Source organism: Periplaneta americana, chromosome 11 (assembly GCF_040183065.1).
Source record: "Periplaneta americana isolate PAMFEO1 chromosome 11, P.americana_PAMFEO1_priV1, whole genome shotgun sequence".
NCBI classification, from domain to species: domain Eukaryota; kingdom Metazoa; phylum Arthropoda; class Insecta; order Blattodea; family Blattidae; genus Periplaneta; species Periplaneta americana.
Window position 1 is genome coordinate 79757384 of NC_091127.1, and position 20104 is coordinate 79777487.

A 20104-nucleotide genomic window follows, 5' to 3' on the forward strand; every position below is an offset into this window, starting at 1 on the left:
TAGAAAGAATGGGTTAAGGAAGAATAATAATGAAACTGATCAGGATGAGAAAAAGGAATCGGCTGGGTCACTGGCTGAGAAGAGAGAGTGAGTGAGAAATGTGAAAAGTTAAATACTTCAACATTAAATTTGTGCAACCTCTCCTTTTTCATTGCTAATACTCTTTATTTGTATTTACAGTTCAATGATTAAATGCATGTCTATGACCTAAATGTGTTCTTATGCTTGCAGAAAAATAACATTTAAAGTATCCGAATATATTTAATTATAATTAATAGATGTTTTAGTTTTTTTACTAATCTTTGAGAGCAGATGATGTAATAAACATATAATATGTCTTTGTCAATACTATTAAGTAGCTCCTACTTAATTTTCTTTAATTACTGGATAAAATAATGTAGGCCTACTATATCAATAATGAGAATTACATTTAATTCAATAATGTACCTCTGACAATTTTTCAGTTAAATTTAAGAATTTTTTTTATTCTTGCTAATATATTATCAAAATAACTTACCTCCCTTGCAAGACTAAGGAAATGGTCATTGTTGTAGGCATTTGACATGACTTGCTTTATCACTTCTGTTTCTTCTTCGTTATCATCGTTGAAGTCTAATGGCACCTGCTGACGTCCCACTAAAAATGATAACTGCTTTCGTGCTGCCCTATGGATGTAACAAAGTCCTCTACACCTTCAGGTAATACTATTCAATAATCTAAAATTCAGTGTTATTTTAAGTCTCCAATTTAGTATTTAGTATGCAATGCTACATACAATACAAAATAAATACATATTATGGACAGGATTGCCAAATTCTCTAATCAGGAATCTGGGACACGTGGTGATACTGCGTACCTTAATGTGGCTACAGATTTGAATTCAATTTGTAATATTACAGCTGATTATATTCGTTTTTTTTTTTTGTAGGCCTATTTAAGCTAATTATATACGGCCTAATTTTTTTTAATTTTGTTACATTTTTGCTAGATTATGAAATTTCTTCCAATTATAGATGAAATCTGGAAAAATAATATCATATTACAGCCTGATCTAGACAGAAAAAATGCATGGTACAGTGTTTAAATCCTATCAAAATAGGCCTAAATCAACTTCCAAAGAGAGTTAAGAACAAAAAACACTGTACGATACCTAATACATACTATAGGCCCAGCATTATTTTTATTTCAATACAACCCGATAGGAGGTGCCAGGCAGCACTGATGACGACACTGAACATACATTGGAAAGGGTCTTGAAAAAATGGTTTAAGTAATTTTAATGAAATGAGCAAATAGAACTCAATCTAGAACACAGGACACATCATTAAAATCCAGAACAATCCTGGGAAATCCAGGACGTCTGACAATCCTCATTATGGACATAGCACACAAAGACTAATTTTTAAAGACTAATTTTTGCTGGTGAAAACAATAAGTGATTGAATTACAATGTAAAAAGAATATAATGTTGTAGTTAACTTTTGGAACTATACCTTTTTAAGGACTACATAATGTTGTTATACAAAATTTGAATTTATGAACTCACATATCCTTGCATTCCTTGAAGATAGTCTCTATCATCTTGAGATTGTTGAGCTGCATGGAAAGGCCGAGTGCACGAGAGTACTCCTTGAATTGCATGTAGTACTCTAGCACTTCTTCAAGTATGCTGGTTCTCTCTGGTCCTTCCACGTAATTTGCACAGCTAAGCCAGAAGTAAATCTTTGATCAGTTACACAGAAGTAAAAGAAAGAGATTTACTGACTGCACTTCAATCTGTCATATAGGTGGGTTGATGAGTGTATTATAATATTACCATAATATAACTTCGTGATAAAACATAACGGCCTTCTCTTCTGGAAGGAAAGTTACAAATACTCACCTCTGAATTATTTTTGTAAGCACTTTCACACCCCTTCTTATAGCACTCATACACTGCACGTCGAAGTAAATCACGACTGAAATCATTGATGATGGTATAATGGAATAGTATGAGGGAATTCATTATGTTGTCATCGACTACAGTAACATCCAAAGTGTAATAAGTTTCTTTTTCTGTGATCACTCAATCAACATTCATTTGGCATGGCTGGTTTAGATGAAAATGATGTAACACTAAACACTCGAAACTCAGTGGGATGGAACGAGCTTATTAATTAAGGTTGTCTTACACTTCACTGTATATTTCTGTATAAATTTTTATTTATTCCATAAGTAAGAGCTACAATGCAATCAGTTTTGCTTTCTGTCAGAGTGTTTTGCCTATGGGTGAGCTCGCCGCTTGTTAGCTGGTTAGCCAGTTCTCGGTGATTAGTGGGAGGGTAAAACAATAAAATAAACCAACCATACAATACACAAACAAATTTACGCCACTCAATAGCCAGTTAGCCAGGTCTCGGTGATCAGTGGAAGGGTAAAACAATAAAAACAAACCAACCATACAACAATACACAAACAAATTTACACCGCTCGATAGCCGGTTAGCCAGTTAGCTAGTTCTCGGTGATTAGCGGGAAGGTAAAACAATAAAACAAACCAACCATACAATACACAAACAAATTACGCTGCTTGATAGCCGGTTAGCCAGTTAGCCTGGTCTCAGTGATTAGCGGGAAGGTAAAACAATAAAATAAACCAACCATACAATACACAAACAAATTACGCTGCTTGATAGCCGGTTAGCCAGTTAGCCTGGTCTCAGTGATTAGCGGGAAGGTAAAACAATAAAACAAACCAACCATACAATACACAAACAAATTACGCTGCTTGATAGCCGGTTAGCCAGTTAGCCTGGTCTCAGTGATTAGTGGGAAGGTAAAACAATAAAATAAACCAACCATACAACACACAAACAAATTACGCTGCTTGATAGCCGGTTAGCCAGTTAGCCTGGTCTCAGTGATTAGCGGGAAGGTAAAACCAACCATACAATACACAAACAAATTACGCTGCTTGATAGCCGGTTAGCCAGTTAGCCTGGTCTCAGTGATTAGCGGGAAGGTAAAACAATAAAACAAACCAACCATACAATACACAAACAAATTACGCTGCTTGATAGCCAGTTAGCCAGTTAGCCTGGTCTCAGTGATTAGCGGGAAGGTAAAACAATAAAACAAACCAACCATATAATACACAAACAAATTACGCTGCTTGATAGCCAGTTAGCCTGGTCCCAGTGATTAGCGGGAAGGTAAAACAATAAAACAAACCAACCATACAATACACAAACAAATTTACACCGCTCGATAGCCGGTTAGCCAGTTAGCTAGTTCTTGGTGATTAGCGGGAAGGTAAAACAATAAAACAAACCAACCATATAATACACAAACAAATTTACACCGCTCAATAGCCGGTTAGCCAGTTAGCTAGTTCTTGGTGATTAGCGGGAAGGTAAAACAATAAAACAAACCAACCATACAATACACAAACAAATTTACACCGCTCGATAGCCGGTTAGCCAGTTAGCTAGTTCTCGGTGATTAGCGGGAAGATAAAACAATAAAACAAACCAACCATACAATACACAAACAAATTACGCTGCTTGATAGCCGGTTAGCCAGTTAGCCTGGTCTCAGTGATTAGCGGGAAGGTAAAACAATAAAACAAACCAACCATACAATACACAAACAAATTACGCTGCTTGATAGCCGGTTAGCCTGGTCTCAGTGATTAGGGGGAGGGTAAAACAATAAAACAAATCAACCAAACAACAGTACACAAACGAATTTAAGAGGCTCATTACTTATCAAAATATCAAACGAGGTGTTGAAACTGTCCACCTTCATTCTCCACACATTTTTTGCATCTCTTTAGGAAATTATTCATCACTCGTAATTCATTTTGAGAAATCCGGACAATTTTTTGACGAATATCATCTTTGAGTTCTTGTATGGTGTACGAGAGATTTTTTAGGAGAATTTTCTAAACAATTACGAATGTCATGTAATCTTTCTTCGGTGAGAACCCTATGGTGCTTTTTTGGTTTCTTAAGCTGGACACTTCCAGTTTTCTGAAGTTTATGATAAAGATTATGGACCATTTTACAATCTGGAGCGTCTACACCAGGGAATATTTTTGAAACAGTCTTCGAACTTCACGACCTGTCTGAGTTAACACATGAATCGTAAATAAACACACACTGAACCATTGTAAACTCACGAGGCATAATACACTTTATGTATACTGTCGAATTACGAAATGAACACACAATACACATCTAGGAACAGCTGCGGTATGATTGTAAGGTCAACAAGTAAGCAAGTAGGCTTCCTACTCTCTCCAGTGCGCGACAAACAAGTGGGGGCTCACTCATAGGAAAAATCCCGTGCCACAAGGTAAAGCGTAACTGACCGCACTGTACAATCCTGGTGTAAGATCTATGGAATGCAATTTAAAGAAACCCTCACAACATAAAAAAATTGCTGCTACTACAACAATTCTGTGTATGTTTAGTTTCAAATTATAAAATAGAAGAGATTAAGTATGATAGTATGATTTTTAAAAAACAATTGCATTCTATACTTCTCTAAAGTGTCTCTCTCATAATTTTAGGATCATATATGACGAAGTGAAGAGAAACGACTAGAAGCATTTGAAATGTGAATAGTATGGAGAAGAATGGAGCATGTGAAATGGGGTGGGGCAGACAATAAGAAATGAAGTTATGCTAGAATAAACTGTCTATTGAAGGATGCACTAGATGATGGTGAACAGGAAAAAAGTTCGGGGCAGAAGAAGATATTAGATAATAGACAACATTAAGATATATGGATCTATGTGGAGACTAAGAGGAAAGCAGGCAATAAGAAAGACTCGAGAATGCTGGGTTTGCAGTGAAAGATCTACTCTTGGGCAGAAAACTATGAAGGAATTAATCTTTCAATTTGTGCTGTTAGTTTACGAGTGTGATAATGAAAGTCATGAGCAACCCATTGTTATAAATCTTAATTTTTATTTTTTAGACAAACCAGGTACATCATCTTAATCTACAGACTTTTCTGTCACTTTTCAATATATTCTCCATTTCTTTGCACACATTTTCCCCGCTGTTCTGTAAGTTTGAAAATTCCCTTTGAAAATTCCCTTGCTGTAGAAGTCCGTTTCATCTTCCCGAAGACATTGAAGCACTGCTTTCCAGATGTCCTCCAGCATCTCGTAGTGTTGGCCTCGCAGCTGCTCCTTTACAGAACCGAAAAGATGGTAGTCGGAGGGTGCCAAGTCGGGACTATAGGGAGATTGCGGAAAAGTTTCCCACTCAAATGTTCTGGTTTTCTCGACGGTAACACAATCAGTGTGAGGCCATTTGTGTTGCAGGATGATCTTCTTTCCAGGGTATTTCTCGCGCAATGCACAACGGAGCTTCAAAACTGTCTGAATATAGCGGACAGCATTTATGGTCTGTCCAGCTTCAAGAAATTCAACCAAAATGCATCCCACAAATCATCAACTCTTTCCTTACTGCGTTCCCTGGAGGCAGTTCGAGGGCGACCGCTACAAGGCTCATCTTGGATGCTCGTGTTCCCATCTTCGAAATGTTTCACCCATCTCCTAACACTGCTGGTGCCCATGCACACATCTCTGTATGCACGCTGAAGTCTGACGTGAATTTCAGCAGCAGATTTTTCTTCTTTAACAAGGAAATTAATGACAGCACACTGTCGACACGAACAATCGTCGTCGACCATTTTGCAAACACTGCCTGTGGTTGCATGATAGAAGTTAATGACGTCACAATATGGCAATACATAGTGTAAAGTCTGTAGATTATGATCATATAATCGTTTCCGTTACATGTTGAAATTGAAATTATAGCAATCTGTTGTTCATGACTTTCAGTACAACCCTCTGTAGTTCTGAAAAATGTGTTTTTGAAATGCACAACACTTTCTCCGCACTACAACATCAGAAAGCTGATGTTAAGTTTAACGATTTACATCTTGAATAATTTCGAGGGAAAAATTGTTCCGGAGCCGGGTATCGAACCCGGGACCTTTGGTTTAACGTACCAACGCTCTACCACTGAGCTACTTGGGAACTCTAACCGACACCGATCCAATTTTTCCCTCTATATCCACAGACCTCAAAGTGGGCTGACAACCGTCAAGCAACCAACATCTTGTGTAACAAATTAAAGTATTATTTACCTTACAAGATAATGGCACACTTTTGAGTAGTTGGTAGTGTCCATGTGATTCTTCAAGATGTTTAGTTGATCTATTTCCATAAGTAGATCACATGCCTGTATTTCTGCATTGTGGGTCATGTCGAAAGCAATTATATTCGTAATCAGAGGCAACAGCTGTTTCTTCATTTCCCCTTCTTTCTCCACTGGCATGATAGCCCATTCCTCTACCACTTCTCCTTCCAGCTGCCTGAAACAAAATTACCCGAGTAATGTACGCATTAAATTAGTAACATATCTTTCTATATATTACTGATGAAGTTCCGAATCTAAAAACCCTTCAATCGCCACACCATAAAAAGAATCCTCTCGCCATCTCTAATCCTATAAATTTTCAACATGGTACTCACACACATTGTGAGCCGAGATAGATCAATTGACTGGGGGGTGATTTCAAGTCCACTAAGAACATCACTAATTAGTCCTAGGTACAAATATGAGGACTATGATGGGCATACTGACACAGTAAACTTAGAAAAAACAGGTAGAGAATAGCCTTCTATCATGGAAATTACAAGATTAGGTTTAATAGGTTGTAAAAAGGGACTTTACATTTACACCAAACTCTTTAACATGATTCATTAAAACTCAGAAGGTATTCATTTCTTTGATATTATAAATTTAGAGCAGAGAAAATTGTCATCAAGTTCTTGAAACAGACTAAAGTTTAAACAGGTCTATTGTTTCAGTAACACTGTCCTTTTGACGTTAAAAGAGATAGGCATACCAACAAATAGGAATTATGAAGAATGGACACTGACAAGGGAACCATCCCAGGTTGTGTATTTTGAATTTAATGAAAATGCATATTTAAGCTAATTTTCGTTTGTTAAGAAACGTGATGATAGTTGTTCGTTTCGCTTTTTCCTCGTTTACGAAATATTCATTCATTCATTTATTGTTCTGTCCAAGGGCAGGCCTTTCACTGCAAACCCAGTTTTCTCCAGTCTTTCCTGTTTTCTGTCTTCCTCTTTGTTTCCTCATATGATCCATATATCTTCATGTTGTCTATCATCTGATATCTTCTTCTACCCCGAACTTTTTTCCCATTCACCATTCCTTCCAGTGCATCCTTCAGTAGACAGTTTCTTCTCAGCCAGTGACTCAGCCAACTCCTTTTCCTCTTTCTGATCAGTTTCAGCATCATTCTTTCTTCTCCCACTCTTTCCAAAACAGCTTCATTTCTTATTTTGTTTGTCCACTTCACACGTTCCATTCTTCTCTATATCCACATTTCAAATGCTTCTAATCACTTCTCTTAACTTCGTCATAATGTCCATGTTTCTGCCGCACTCCATACAAAGCACTTCACTAGTCTCTTTCTTAGTTCTTTTTCCAGAGGTCCGCAGAAGATGCTCCTTTTTCTATTAAAAGCTTCCTTGACCATTGCTATCCTCCTTTTGACTTCTTGGCAGCAACTCACGTTACAGCTTATAGTACATTGCAAGTATCTGAAGCTGTCCACTTGCTCTACTGCCTCATTTAGAATTCTCAAGTTTATCTTCTGTATATTTCTTCCTATGACCATCCTCTTCGTCTTATTTACATTTATCTTCATCCCATACTGTTCACAGCTGTCATTTAGCTCCAGTAGCATATCTTTTAGTATCATTTCCTCTTCTGTTAACAACGCCATATCATCAGCAAATCTTATGCACTTTATTCTGTTCTGCTTCCTCCTACTATCACTCCTCCCATGTTCTGAAAACAGTTCTTTACTAAATCCTCCAAGCAGATGTTTAACAGGATATGTACCGGTTCGAAATATAATGACTTGAAAACCGTTGCTACTTCTACCACTTCTTGCAGGCACTCGAATCCTCATAGCTCTGTGATACTGTATCACAGCTCTCATATTAATGTTCTAGTCAATTTTTTTCTCTTAACTCACATTAATAAAGTACTAGTGTAATGCATGGAATCTTTCACTCATTCGTACAATGTTCAAATCCATAGGTATGCAGCTGGAAGTCTAGGAACACGTCTGTCCGTACTATGCATTCAAGAACCGAAAGGGTAATTTGGACCTACAGTAAAACAACGTGTAGAAAATCATAAGCCATTTAATATCGTGGTCGATCCAAGAAGTTCCGGCAAACTGACAAAAAAAATCAAGTTAAAAGATGGTTAAGAGATGTATTTCTTCTGAATGTTAAGAAAGGCATTACTACTTCTGGATTCCTGGAGTTGTCAGATAGATGACACTATATTTACTTTTTAAGGAGTAAACAATATTTTACATAGTAAGACAATTAAAACACAAATTAGCCCTCCAAAAATTGGAAAATTTTTGCAATCTTTGAATTGTAGTTTTTAGGCAATATAAAATTGTAATTCGAAGGTTAGAAGAGTATTTCATATACAAAATTATCTGTGAAAACATTTCAGACGAAATTGCACGATAGGAGCTTCATAATGATATTGCATTCTGTTGTGTATCAACAGTTACATTCATCTGTCCTCAAAGACATGCTAAAATACCCATGGCAGAAGTGTGGCTATGTGACAGAGAAACATGTGAGAAAGTCTGACAACGTTCTTGCAACAATGTTACCGGTACATGTTGGAAACAGTGTGTGTGTTACAAAAGTGTGTGAAAAATCAGTCTATATAAAATGTTTGTACTGTTCAATGGCTCTTTGTTCCGACCACTTAATTTCGAATCCACACTATCACATTTAAGGTGAGTCACAAAGTTAATACATATTTTAAATTCAAATTGAATTTGTATTTCAGGAAGAGCACTCTTTTAATATGAGTTAAGAGAATAATAAAATAGACTAGAACATTAATGCGAGAGCTGTGATTCAGTGTCACGGAACTATGAAGATCCGAGTACAAGCAAGAAGCGGCATAAATAGCGTCGATTTTCAGGTCCTTATAATTCGTAAACGAGGAAAAAGCGAAACGAACGACTATCACCACGTTTCTTAACGAATGAAAATTAACTCATACATGCATTTTCATTAAATTCAAGCTACACGACCTGGGATGGTTCCCTTGTGAGCGAAATTTCCTGGTCTGTTTTTCTGTGCGTATGTGCTCTGTTAGCATATAATTCGACTTTCAAACACTAGAGGTCAGTGTAATCGAACATCCACGAACTGTGGAATAGCAATCCCGATTCGCTGGCAATCTACTGGAAAGTATTTCTGCTGTCGACTGCTGGTGCGATATCAGTGCCAACTCTAGGGAAAAAAGCAGAACTTCCCGCTGATGCAGATAGAGCTGATTTGAAGGTCACTGAAATAAGGCATTACTACATCAAAGGTACCGACATGCAGTTTCCTTACCTATAATACCTATATGCTGGGCAGACGGGTCTATTGGAACTTCTACTTCCATTCTAATCTAGTATACTGTGCTAGTACCAGTACTACAGATGGAAGTACTTCATGCAGGATTGTTATTGTTTTAGTGAGTTTTGGGAGGGGAGAGTTGTGCTTGGTTATTCACACCCAGTAAAGTGATGTGATATAACGATACAAAGGAAGCAAGATTATAAATAATCTGAAGTACTAATACTAGTACTGAGGTTAAATCGACCCTAGAACCACTATCCGTGGTGCTACAGCCCAAGAAGGGACAAGACCGACCAGCCAGCTGCTGGCCTCACGTTCACATGCCGAAGCAGAGGTGAACGACCACCCAACCAGAATGGAGGTATCGTTTGGTTAGCATGATGACCCTCCCAGCTGTTATAGCTGGTTTGCGAAACAGGACTTCGCTACCTATCGTAGCTCCCCAAGTGCATCACGATGCTGGGTGAGCACCAGTCCCATACACTGGCCGAAATTTCATGAGAAAATTTCTTCCCCCATGAAGACTTGAACCACCGTGCATTCTGTAACGCGAGCCCTAGACAGTGTGCCTTAGACCAGGATGCCACGGCACGGGACCTAGAACCACTATGTTCAACACAAATCCCAGATAAATTATAAGTAATTATTGGTAAGAAGCCACGATTTTACTGCATCCATTGCACCTCTAGTCATGTAAAAATTTATGTCTTTTTGATATATGATGTTTACTTTCCTTTTTTTGGATGTATAGTACATAAAACGTTTTTATTAAAACTCCTTTGCCCTTTTGTTATATGTGAATTAAACGGTTTGTGTTTTGCAGAGTTTTCTTTAAGCAATTTTTATTACTGCACAAATCGGCACCAAAATTCTAAGATAATGTTGGCTGTTACGAGTTAATTTCTTACATCAATTTTGCATAATTATGCTACAATTATTTACATTATTTACTTACAAATGGCTTTTAAGGAACCCAAAGGTTCGCTGCCACCCTCACAAAAGCCAGCCATCGGTCCCTATCCTGTGCAAGATTAATCCACTCTCTATCATCATATCCCATCTCCCTCAAATCCATTTTAATAATATCCTCCCATCTATGTCTCGGTCTCCCCAAAGGTCTTTTTCCCTCCGGCCTCCCAACTAACACTCTATATGCATTTCTGGATTCGCCTGTAAGTACTACATGCCCTGCCCATCTCAAACATCTGGATTTAATGTTCCTAATTATGTCAGGTGAAGAATACAATGCATGAAGTTCTGCGTTGTGTAACTTTCTCCATTCTCCTGTAGCTTCATCCCTCTTAGCCCCAAATATTTTCCTAAGAACCTTATTCTCAAACACTCTTAAACTATGTTCCTCTCTCAAAGTAAAAGTCCAAGTTTCACAACCATACAGAACAACCAGTAATATAACTGCTTTATAAATTCTAACTTTCAGATTTTTTGACAGCAAACTAGATGACAAAAGCTTCTCAACCGAATAATAACACGCATTTCCCATATTTTATTCTGTGTTTAATTTCCTCCCGAGTGTAATTTATATTTGTTACTGTTGCTCCAAGATATTTGAATTTTTCCACCTCTTCGAAGGATAAATCTTCAATTTTTATATTTCCATTTCGTACAATATTCTGGTCACGAGACATAATCATACACTTTGTCTTTTCGGGATTTACTTCCAAACCAATCTCTTTACTTGCTTCAAGTAAAATTTCCGTGTTTTCCCTAATCGTTTGTGGATTTTCTCCTACTTGTACTTTTTTGTTTATTGTAACTGTGTGTAACTTATACAATGCAAATTTCCATGAATACAAGACTATTGCTTTCACTTGGTATCTTTTGTTTTTTTTAACTTTTATTACTGCACATATTAGTTTATTACTGCACATATTAGTTTATTACTGCACAAATTGTGTATGACTGCACATAAAAAAATACTCTGGTGTTTTGATTACATTTTAGCTTCCCTTCTTAAATGAAAATTCTGCTGTTTAAATTAAATTCCACACTGAAATTGTCTGTGTTTACTCATGCGTGTATCTCCACTACAAGTACCTTACATATTCGTGGCCCCAATCTCCAACATCTGTACGTAACCCGAGCAAGCAGTATTTGAGGCACTCCCGCTGTTCTAACACATCTTTACTGTCACAAGCTGACATTGCCAGGACGGATATAACGTCGGCACAAAACATGCGTGTATTTGAGTCTTTTATGTTTGTATACACATTCTGGAAACAATAATAGTGGTTAATAGTAAAGACAAAACAAATTACAGCTCAAGTAAAGTTATGTAGGCCTACCTATAAGTAGAGCTAGGAATTTTGGGTGCTGTACCTTCTTTTTTTTTTTCTATTAAAATGCCCAAATTGGCTTGTCTTGCAAAGTAAACAATAAATAAACCTCCTAACTGTGTTTTGGTTGCACCTTTTTTTCAATGCCAGCACCTTTTTGCACCTTTTCATCTTTCTTTGGTTCCTTTGTCGCATTTTACTCCTATAGAAATTAACAAAGAAAACCGAACATGTGTGAGACTTCACAAGTGCTTCTACCTACTGTTAAATATGCCATTCAGACACCTTAATATACTATTCTACTGTTGATTTTTTAAAAATAAATGTACAAATCTCCTGCTTTCTGAATATTTTTATTAAAATTGACTGTTTTTAGTGTGGTACCACATTACTTTCGCTTCAGTGCAGTCCTGTTTGACAAAAGCTTTCAAATTAGTTTCCGCCTCATTGAACTCCATTAGGCAACATGTCCACAGATTAGTTTTCGCTTCATCGCACCACCATTAGGCAAAAGCTATTGAATAGAAAGAAAAGGAATTTGAGGTTGCTCCTTCATTGACGAAAGATTAATTCTTTTCCGGTCCTTGTCAATATCATCTGCTATTGAACCCCAACTGTAAGTCAGTCAGCTGACAGTTTCACCAAAGAGGATGAAACCTTAGGTTATTCAAGGAATGTTCTATCCTTATATGTAATGTAATTGGTTTTGGTACTGTCTGTAATGAATATTTTCATCTAAAATTTGCACTTTTTCGCACCTTTTTCAACTAAATTGGTATCTTTCTTGTACTTTTTCACCAAAATTTTGCACCTAAAATTCTTAGCTCTACCTAGAAGCAACTAAATTATAGTGACAAATTTATTCATTCAAAGCCAATATTTAACTTTGCTGTGAGAGATAAACAGCTTATCAAAAACAATAAAATATCAGAATTTATTTCTTGGTCAGTTGCTAACATCACCAAACATGCTCGATTAAGACCTTCTTGTACTTTGATACGTTCACAAAGTAAAGAATTCCATTTCTGCAAAATAGTCCTTGTGAATCAACATATAATTTCTCTGTTTTTAACGAGGAGTGTAAATAAGAATACTGAATTCAGGAAAACTCACAATTAGAAAATAAAAAGAGAATAACAATGGGAAAATAGAGCAAATTTGCTTCTAGGAAAATTAATGTCTCACGTTAGAAGTCGACACTGTACAAACATTTAGTAAATACGATGTTTCTTATTTTTATGAGGGTAGTTTCATAAGCCACAGCAACTGTGTTATATTGTAAAAATGTTTTAAGTTCAATCAATAACATTTATCTATTTTGCAAATATTTTATTTGCCATTAACCATTAGAATGTACATAGTAAACATGCATGACAAGAATAGTGGACTTTTCATAAATAAAGGATGTAGAGATCAAGATGGGAAAGTCTTAATGGAAGAAAATGAAGTTTTAGATAGATGGGTGGAATATTTTGACACATTAAATAAAGACAATGAAGATTAATTGTTAGATATAGAAGTCCCAACAGATCCAGAAGAAGAAGTAGAAATACCAACACATGATGAAGTAACATACTGTATAGAGGGGCTGAAGAACGGTAGAGCACCTGCAGACGATGGAATAACTGGTGAACTGATGAAAAATGGAGGATCAGAGTTAAATAAGGCCTTATATGATTTAACATGTAGAATTTGGAACAAAGAAGAGTTGCCTAATGAATGGAAAATGGGATTGATATGCCCTATTTATAAGAAGGGTGATAAGATGGAATGTAACAACTATAGAGGAATCACGTTGTTAAACATAGCATACAAAGTATTCTCATCCATTTTACAGATCAGGATAAACAGGTAGGGCCTATGCAGAAGAAATATTAGAAGACTATCAGTGTGATTTTAGAATTGGAAGAGGTACCACTGATCAAATTTTCAACATCAGATTATGGAAAAATGTTACGAATATAATATTGATTTGGAAATGCTCTTCATTGATTTTAGACAACCTTCGACAGTGTGAATTGTAAACAAATGCTCATTTTAATGAAGGACTACAAAATACCTGTGAAATTGATTAGATTAGCTAAGCTCTCTTTATATGGTACACAATGCAAAGTATTTGTTAGGGGAAGATTAAGTAGAAAATCCCAAAACGTATGTTGGATGGAAGGATACTTGGTGTGGCTAGACGAGGTAGACCTAGGAAAAGATGGTTCCAAGATATCTTGGATGATTTGAAGAGGTTACGTATATCTGGTTGGTGGGAGAAAGCGAAAAGAAGAGATGAATGGAGGTGAATCGTTGAGGAAGCCAAAGCCCACACTGGGCTGTAGAACTATTGAAGAAGAAGAAGAAGAAGAAGAAGAAGAAGAAGAAGAAGAAGAAGAAGAAGAAGAAGAAGAATTTGTGTCAGGTATGGGGTTTGATTGCCGAAAGAATTCTATTACTGGCTTGTTTGTAAAACAGTAAATATTTTTTACCTCTCCCACTCCTGGACTACTACTAAAGTTACCCGAATACAAATTGAAATTATATGACAGGTTTAATTATAGTTAAATCTATTTGAACTGCACATGTTAAAGGGGACAGAACAAAAATTGCGAATTTGTACATATTAATAAAACTTAAAAATATTAATTTTATGGTACATTTTACCTTACCGATATTTAACCGTTTCTTATTTAAAATTACAGTAGAACCCCGATTATTCGTCACCCTATTAACCGATTGTTGGATTATCCATCTGTCATTCTCTCCTTTTTTGTTGCAGAAAAAATACTGAGTACTGCACAATACATTAGTACGTATTTTTTTATAGAGAGTGATATTACAAGCCTTTGTCCTTACACATTATGATCTACTGTTCGAGTGGCCTGTTTAATTTCTCTGCAAAACGTCTTCCAGAAGTGCCAAAAGGATACAGTATGTTGTGCTAAGTATCGAAGAGAAGTGCATATAATTGCGTGGTTTTGGAAAAGAGAAACTGTGGTTCATCTCACATCGGAATACGAGATTGGAGTTACAACTGTGCGAGATTTAATAATAATAAAAAAAAGGGCAAAGTGTATAAATTACTTCAATCTATAATATGAGACTTATAGTTTTCATAACTTTCCACAGAAATCCATCATAGGAAGTTTCCTTGGCGCTTAGAAACCCGTCATCGATATTCATTCATTCATAGTGTTCTGTCACTGCAAACCCAGCATTCACCAGTCTTTCCTATTTTCTGCATTCCTCCTAGTCTTCGCATATGATCCATATATCTTAATGCCGCCTATTATTTGATATCTTCTTCTGTCTCAAAATCTTCTCTCGTTCATTATTCCTTCCAGTGAATCCTTTAGTAGGCAGTTTCTTCTCTGTCATTGACCCAGCCAATTCCTTTTTCTCTTTTTGATCAGTTTCAGCATTATTCTTTCTTCACCCACTCTTTCCAACAGAGCTATTATACTTAAAATTTCTGATCCACTACCTAATGTGTTAAAACACATGACCATGGAGGAAATTACGAAACTGCATTATGCAACACTTAATTTATGAAAGTCTTCCATAGTACGGATTATCCGATTTTTTCGATTAACCATTCAACTCGCCCCCTTCATTACCACGGATAATAGAGGTTCTACTGTAACTGTAAGTGTATATCTTTAATAATCAGGCAGTTTTTTTTGACCTCTTTCAGAGTTTGGACAAAAAAACCTATTTCACCTATTCCAATAATCTAAAATGGACTTCTTAAAAACCTGAAAATCCCGTTCCTAGTGATAATACATATTTAAACAATTTCAAGCCATAATGATATACTGTTTACTAAATATTAAAAATATTAATGACATGGTTAAGTATCATATAATTACTTTTCGTTGAACTTTACTTTTAAAATTACGTTTTAACTTCTATATCCATATTGTACGAAATATTAACCTTTAATGTTTCATAGTGACAACATAAATACTTGAGAGGACGTGGAACACTCGTCATAGATGTGGTTGATGTTCGAATCAAATGGCGTAGAGTCTCCAGTGCTGGCATGTAAAGCTGTTCGTCTGGACCCTGAAATTGATCAAGTATGTACCAGTAAATACAGAATAAACTTATTTAGCACAGTCCATTTGAAATTCACTGCACTAAATTTGTACTCATTTTATTTATTTATTTATTTTCAGCTTTTGTACCTTCTAGTATTTTGTATGCTGCATTATAAATACCAAGTTTCAGAGTAAGATCATTCATAAAACATCAGACAGTAAAAAGGTAAGCTATCCCCATAACATGCCATGAAGGCACTTGGGGGGCATGGAGGTAGAGCCCAGGGGCGTATTTTGCGGACTACCGGGGCTACGGGTGGTAGCCCAAGGAAATTACAAAAGAAAAAGTTTATAATATAACATAATGTAATAATTTTGTATTATTACTTTTACCATAGTAATTAAAATTAAAGTAATTGTTAGATTTATATGCGCTCTCTGCTCTCGAAAAGAAACAAGTTGTCAAGGCGGCATCGCTGGAGAAACCGCTTGCTACGTGAGGTAGCCTCTGACCGTACCGCGCACGCTGTTTTGTGGCACGACTGCCCATCCCCCCTCACCCTTCTGTTTCCATCGTGCAATGTAGGTTGGGCGAGTTGCCGCTCTCGTGATCGGTTTCTTCGCAGGCGCGAAGCAGCAATATGCTTAGTACGCTAGCTCATGAATGTGATTGTGTTCTTGCAGTGCATTATTTTAAATCTGTGATTTGTTCGAGTGTCTAAGAGTTATATTAATTGTGAATTATTAAGTTTTTAATTTCCCAATTAAGTGATATTGTGAAAAATATGGCAGAACAAGTTTCTGGAGAGGTTTGTGTTGAAAATGACTGTGTAATAGAAGGTTTATTAAAAGTGCCTTTTAACCGTCGTACATAACAACGAGAAAGTTGAAATTGTGAAAATGGAAAGACCAACTCCTGAGTTAAATTTGTCCATGGACGTAAAAGAAAAACAGCGAGAGTACACACGCCATTTCACTTCAACATCATATGGTAAGTGGAATTGGTTGTGTGGTACTTCTAAACTGTCTAAACTATTTTGCTGGCCATGTTTGTTATTTAACCGCGAAACTAATGTGTGGTCAAAAGAGGGGTTTTCTAATATGAACTCCCTTCGAACGGCAGTCCTAGAATACAACAAATCAAAAGCTCATATTTGTAGTAGCATGAACTTTGCAAACTTTGGGAAGACAAGAATTGATTTACAGCTAGATAAGCAAAAAGCTCTACACATCAACCAACACAATGCTCTTCTGAAAAAAAAAAATCGGGAGATTTTACTGCGTCTTATTAACGCAGTCTGCTTTCTAGGAAAACAAGAATTGGCTTTTCAGGGTCATAACGAGAGTGTGGAATCAGACAATATAGGAAATTATATTGAATATTTAAGTTCCTTAAGTGAATTTGACCATTTACTGGCCAATCATCTTGAGAGTTCAACAGTATTTCGTGGTACTTCTCTCGCAATTCAGAATGACTTAATATTTGCTATAAGTGGGGTTATGATAAAGAACATAAAAACTTTTGTGGCCATTGTTGTTGATGAAACAAGTTACTGTTCTAATCAGAGTCAATTGTCCACTGTTTTAAGATACGTCGACAGTACTGCCAATGTTCAAGAACGGTTTATAGGATTCACAAAAGTCAGTTTGGACAAAACTGCTCCTGCTTTGTTTCAGCATGTGGAAGGTGTTATAGCAGAATACAATGTCGGCAATAAGTTAATTGCACAGACATACGATAGTGCTTCAGTTATGGCGGGAAATATTAATGGCTTAAAAACAAAAGTTCAAGGAAAGTATCCTCAAGTACTATTTGTCCATTGTTACAGCCATGTTCTCAATTTAGTTTTGCAACAAACTACTTCATCCATTCCAGAATGCCGCATTTTTTTCAAAACATTGTCGGGTTTAGCTGCATTTTTCTCATCATCTCCTAAAAGATCAGAAAACTCAAGGAATTTATGAACAAGAAACTCCCAAAAGTAGCACCAACTAGATTGAATTTTACATCTCGGCTTGTAAATACAGTAAAGGAATACAGAGAAAAACGGACTGCTTTCTTTAAAAATATCATTTGTAATGACTCTGAAGAAAACTGGGATGATGCTGTAAATGTGCAGGCTCAAGGATATTTGAATTTTTTCACACAGTTTCAGAATATATTTCTTCTTGAAGTCTATGCTAGAGTATTCGCACATACAGATGTGCTCTACAATATTCTTCAGACAAAAAGTCTAGACATAGCATACCACTTGCAAGAGGTATCAAAGTTAAAAAAAATATTATATCTGAGTTCAGACGTAGTGGGTTTCCGTCCATATGGAGTAATATGGAAAATGAAAATTCTTCAGCCAATACAATGGAACCACCATTAAAGCGAAGAAAAGGAGATGATGAATTGAAATACAGGCAGCTGTACTACAGCATACTAGATCGTATGCACATGGAAATTACTGACAGATTTTCTGATTATGGAAAGCTTCAGTTCACACATCTTCTAGATTCTCAAAAATTTTCTGCTTATAGAGAAAACTTCCCGAATGAGGCACTAAACAAATTATTTCAGTCCTATAACAGTCACTTTGATCAAGAACGTTTGAAAAATGAATTAAGTGTAATATATTCAGCAGAAGTCTTTGATTTTTCGAACAAACCTATCCATGAAATATTATCTGTCATATATGAAAACCAGCTGAACCAAGTTATTCCTGAAGTCCTTAAATTGGCAACATTAATTGTGACAATACCAGCTACGTCAGCATCGGTAGAAAGAACATTTTCTGCGTTGAAGAGAATAAAATCCTACTGTAGATCAACTCATACACAAGAACGTTTATCCGGCTTGGCACTAATATCCATTGAAAAGTCATTTCTACAGAAACTTTGCAAGTGGCCCAACTGTAATTTCAAGGACGAAGTCATCAAAGTATTTTCGTCCCAATCAAGACGTCTGGAATTCACATAAATATGTAAGGAATTTTATTATAGGGATTTTAAAATATATTTTGTGTAATAATAGGGTCAGTGGTAGCCCAAACCCTTTAACCAGTATACGCCACTGGTAGAGCACCATGCTTTCCATGACCTTAGTACTAGAATGAGGTGGTGTGGTTGGCACCACGCTCTGACCACCTTTTACCCTTGGGTAAGACCCAGTACTCAATTTTATAGGAGGCTGAGTGAACCTCGGGGCCGTTCTGAAAGTTTGGTAACGAGAAAAAAATCCTGTCACCTCCTGGGATCGAATCCCGGACCTTCCAGTCCGTAGCCAGCTGCTCTACCAACTGAGCTACCCGGGCGCCTCACCAGACAGTAAAATCGTGATATATTTACGGCAAAACTATTAGAGCAACGGAAAAAGTAAATAGGGCGTTGTTTTACATGCATTTTTTCTTAAATATTAAAATACAAGGTGACTCAAAAGAACGGACATTAAGAATATCTGATTTGTTAATTTTATTTATATTTGCTGTAATTTAGTATAAAATTTATCAGTTTCTTCTTCTTCCCCTTTTACTGGTATATAAACTCTTATCAGTGTCGCATATCATTTCAAATGTATAGTTATCAATGGATGACTTCAGCTCGTGCTCTTGCGTTTTGGCTAACCCCACTGTATAACTGTTAATTTTGGGTTTTCTTTGAGTCTCTTAGATTCCTTTTTGTTTCAGAAATGACTGCAACAGAGATTAATTTTTAATAAAATATCATCTAATTGGTCATTAGGCGGGGTTATGGGGTGGCATGGAGGGGCACTGCCCTCCCAAACTTGTCTGAACTCTTTTTTTATTATTATTAACGTTATAAAATATTGTATTCAAAAGATTTTTCTAGCTTATGTTTATGATTAAGTTTCTGTGCTTAAATTGATGAATTAATGTCTTCAGATCATGTGTCTGGACTATAATGTTTATTTTAAATTTCTGGATGTATAAGAATTTCTATACCTCATTTGAGGAATGAAAGCACTGTAATGTTTCTTTTGTAACAACCTGTACTCAGGTGTTAGAAGTCTGCAGGTGTTCAGGCCACCACTTGGAGAAATATGAATAATATACTGCAGAACAATGCAGAAAAAGAAAAGTGATCTCAGTATGATGTGTAAACTTGAAGACGAGAGATTAAGTAAAATAATTAGAATTTACGGTACATTTCATATGATATCTTAAGGAAGGTAAGTTTCAGATAAAAAAGTTTCTGTTAGCACTGTTACATAGTATTACTGATGTATACATGTGATTGTGTATGAGAGATAAAAATAGGGAGATTGTTTTAAGTTATGCCCTATTATAATTTGTA

At 36.2% G+C, this 20104-nt stretch overlaps 1 protein-coding gene across 2 annotated transcripts in view; it reads right to left on the bottom strand.

Annotated features, from left to right (window-relative positions):
- LOC138709123 (26S proteasome non-ATPase regulatory subunit 2-like) overlaps window positions 1-20104 on the bottom strand; it is a 78375-nt gene that overhangs the window by 47022 nt on the left and 11249 nt on the right. For both annotated transcript variants that reach the window (XM_069839659.1, XM_069839658.1), the window contains exons 3-7: window positions 15702-15830; window positions 11539-11714; window positions 6144-6371; window positions 1547-1705; window positions 518-665 (exon numbers count right to left, since the gene is read on the bottom strand). In XM_069839659.1, coding sequence (XP_069695760.1) covers window positions 518-665; window positions 1547-1705; window positions 6144-6371; window positions 11539-11714; window positions 15702-15830 — 840 coding nt within the window. The remainder of the gene's footprint in view (window positions 1-517; window positions 666-1546; window positions 1706-6143; window positions 6372-11538; window positions 11715-15701; window positions 15831-20104) is intronic.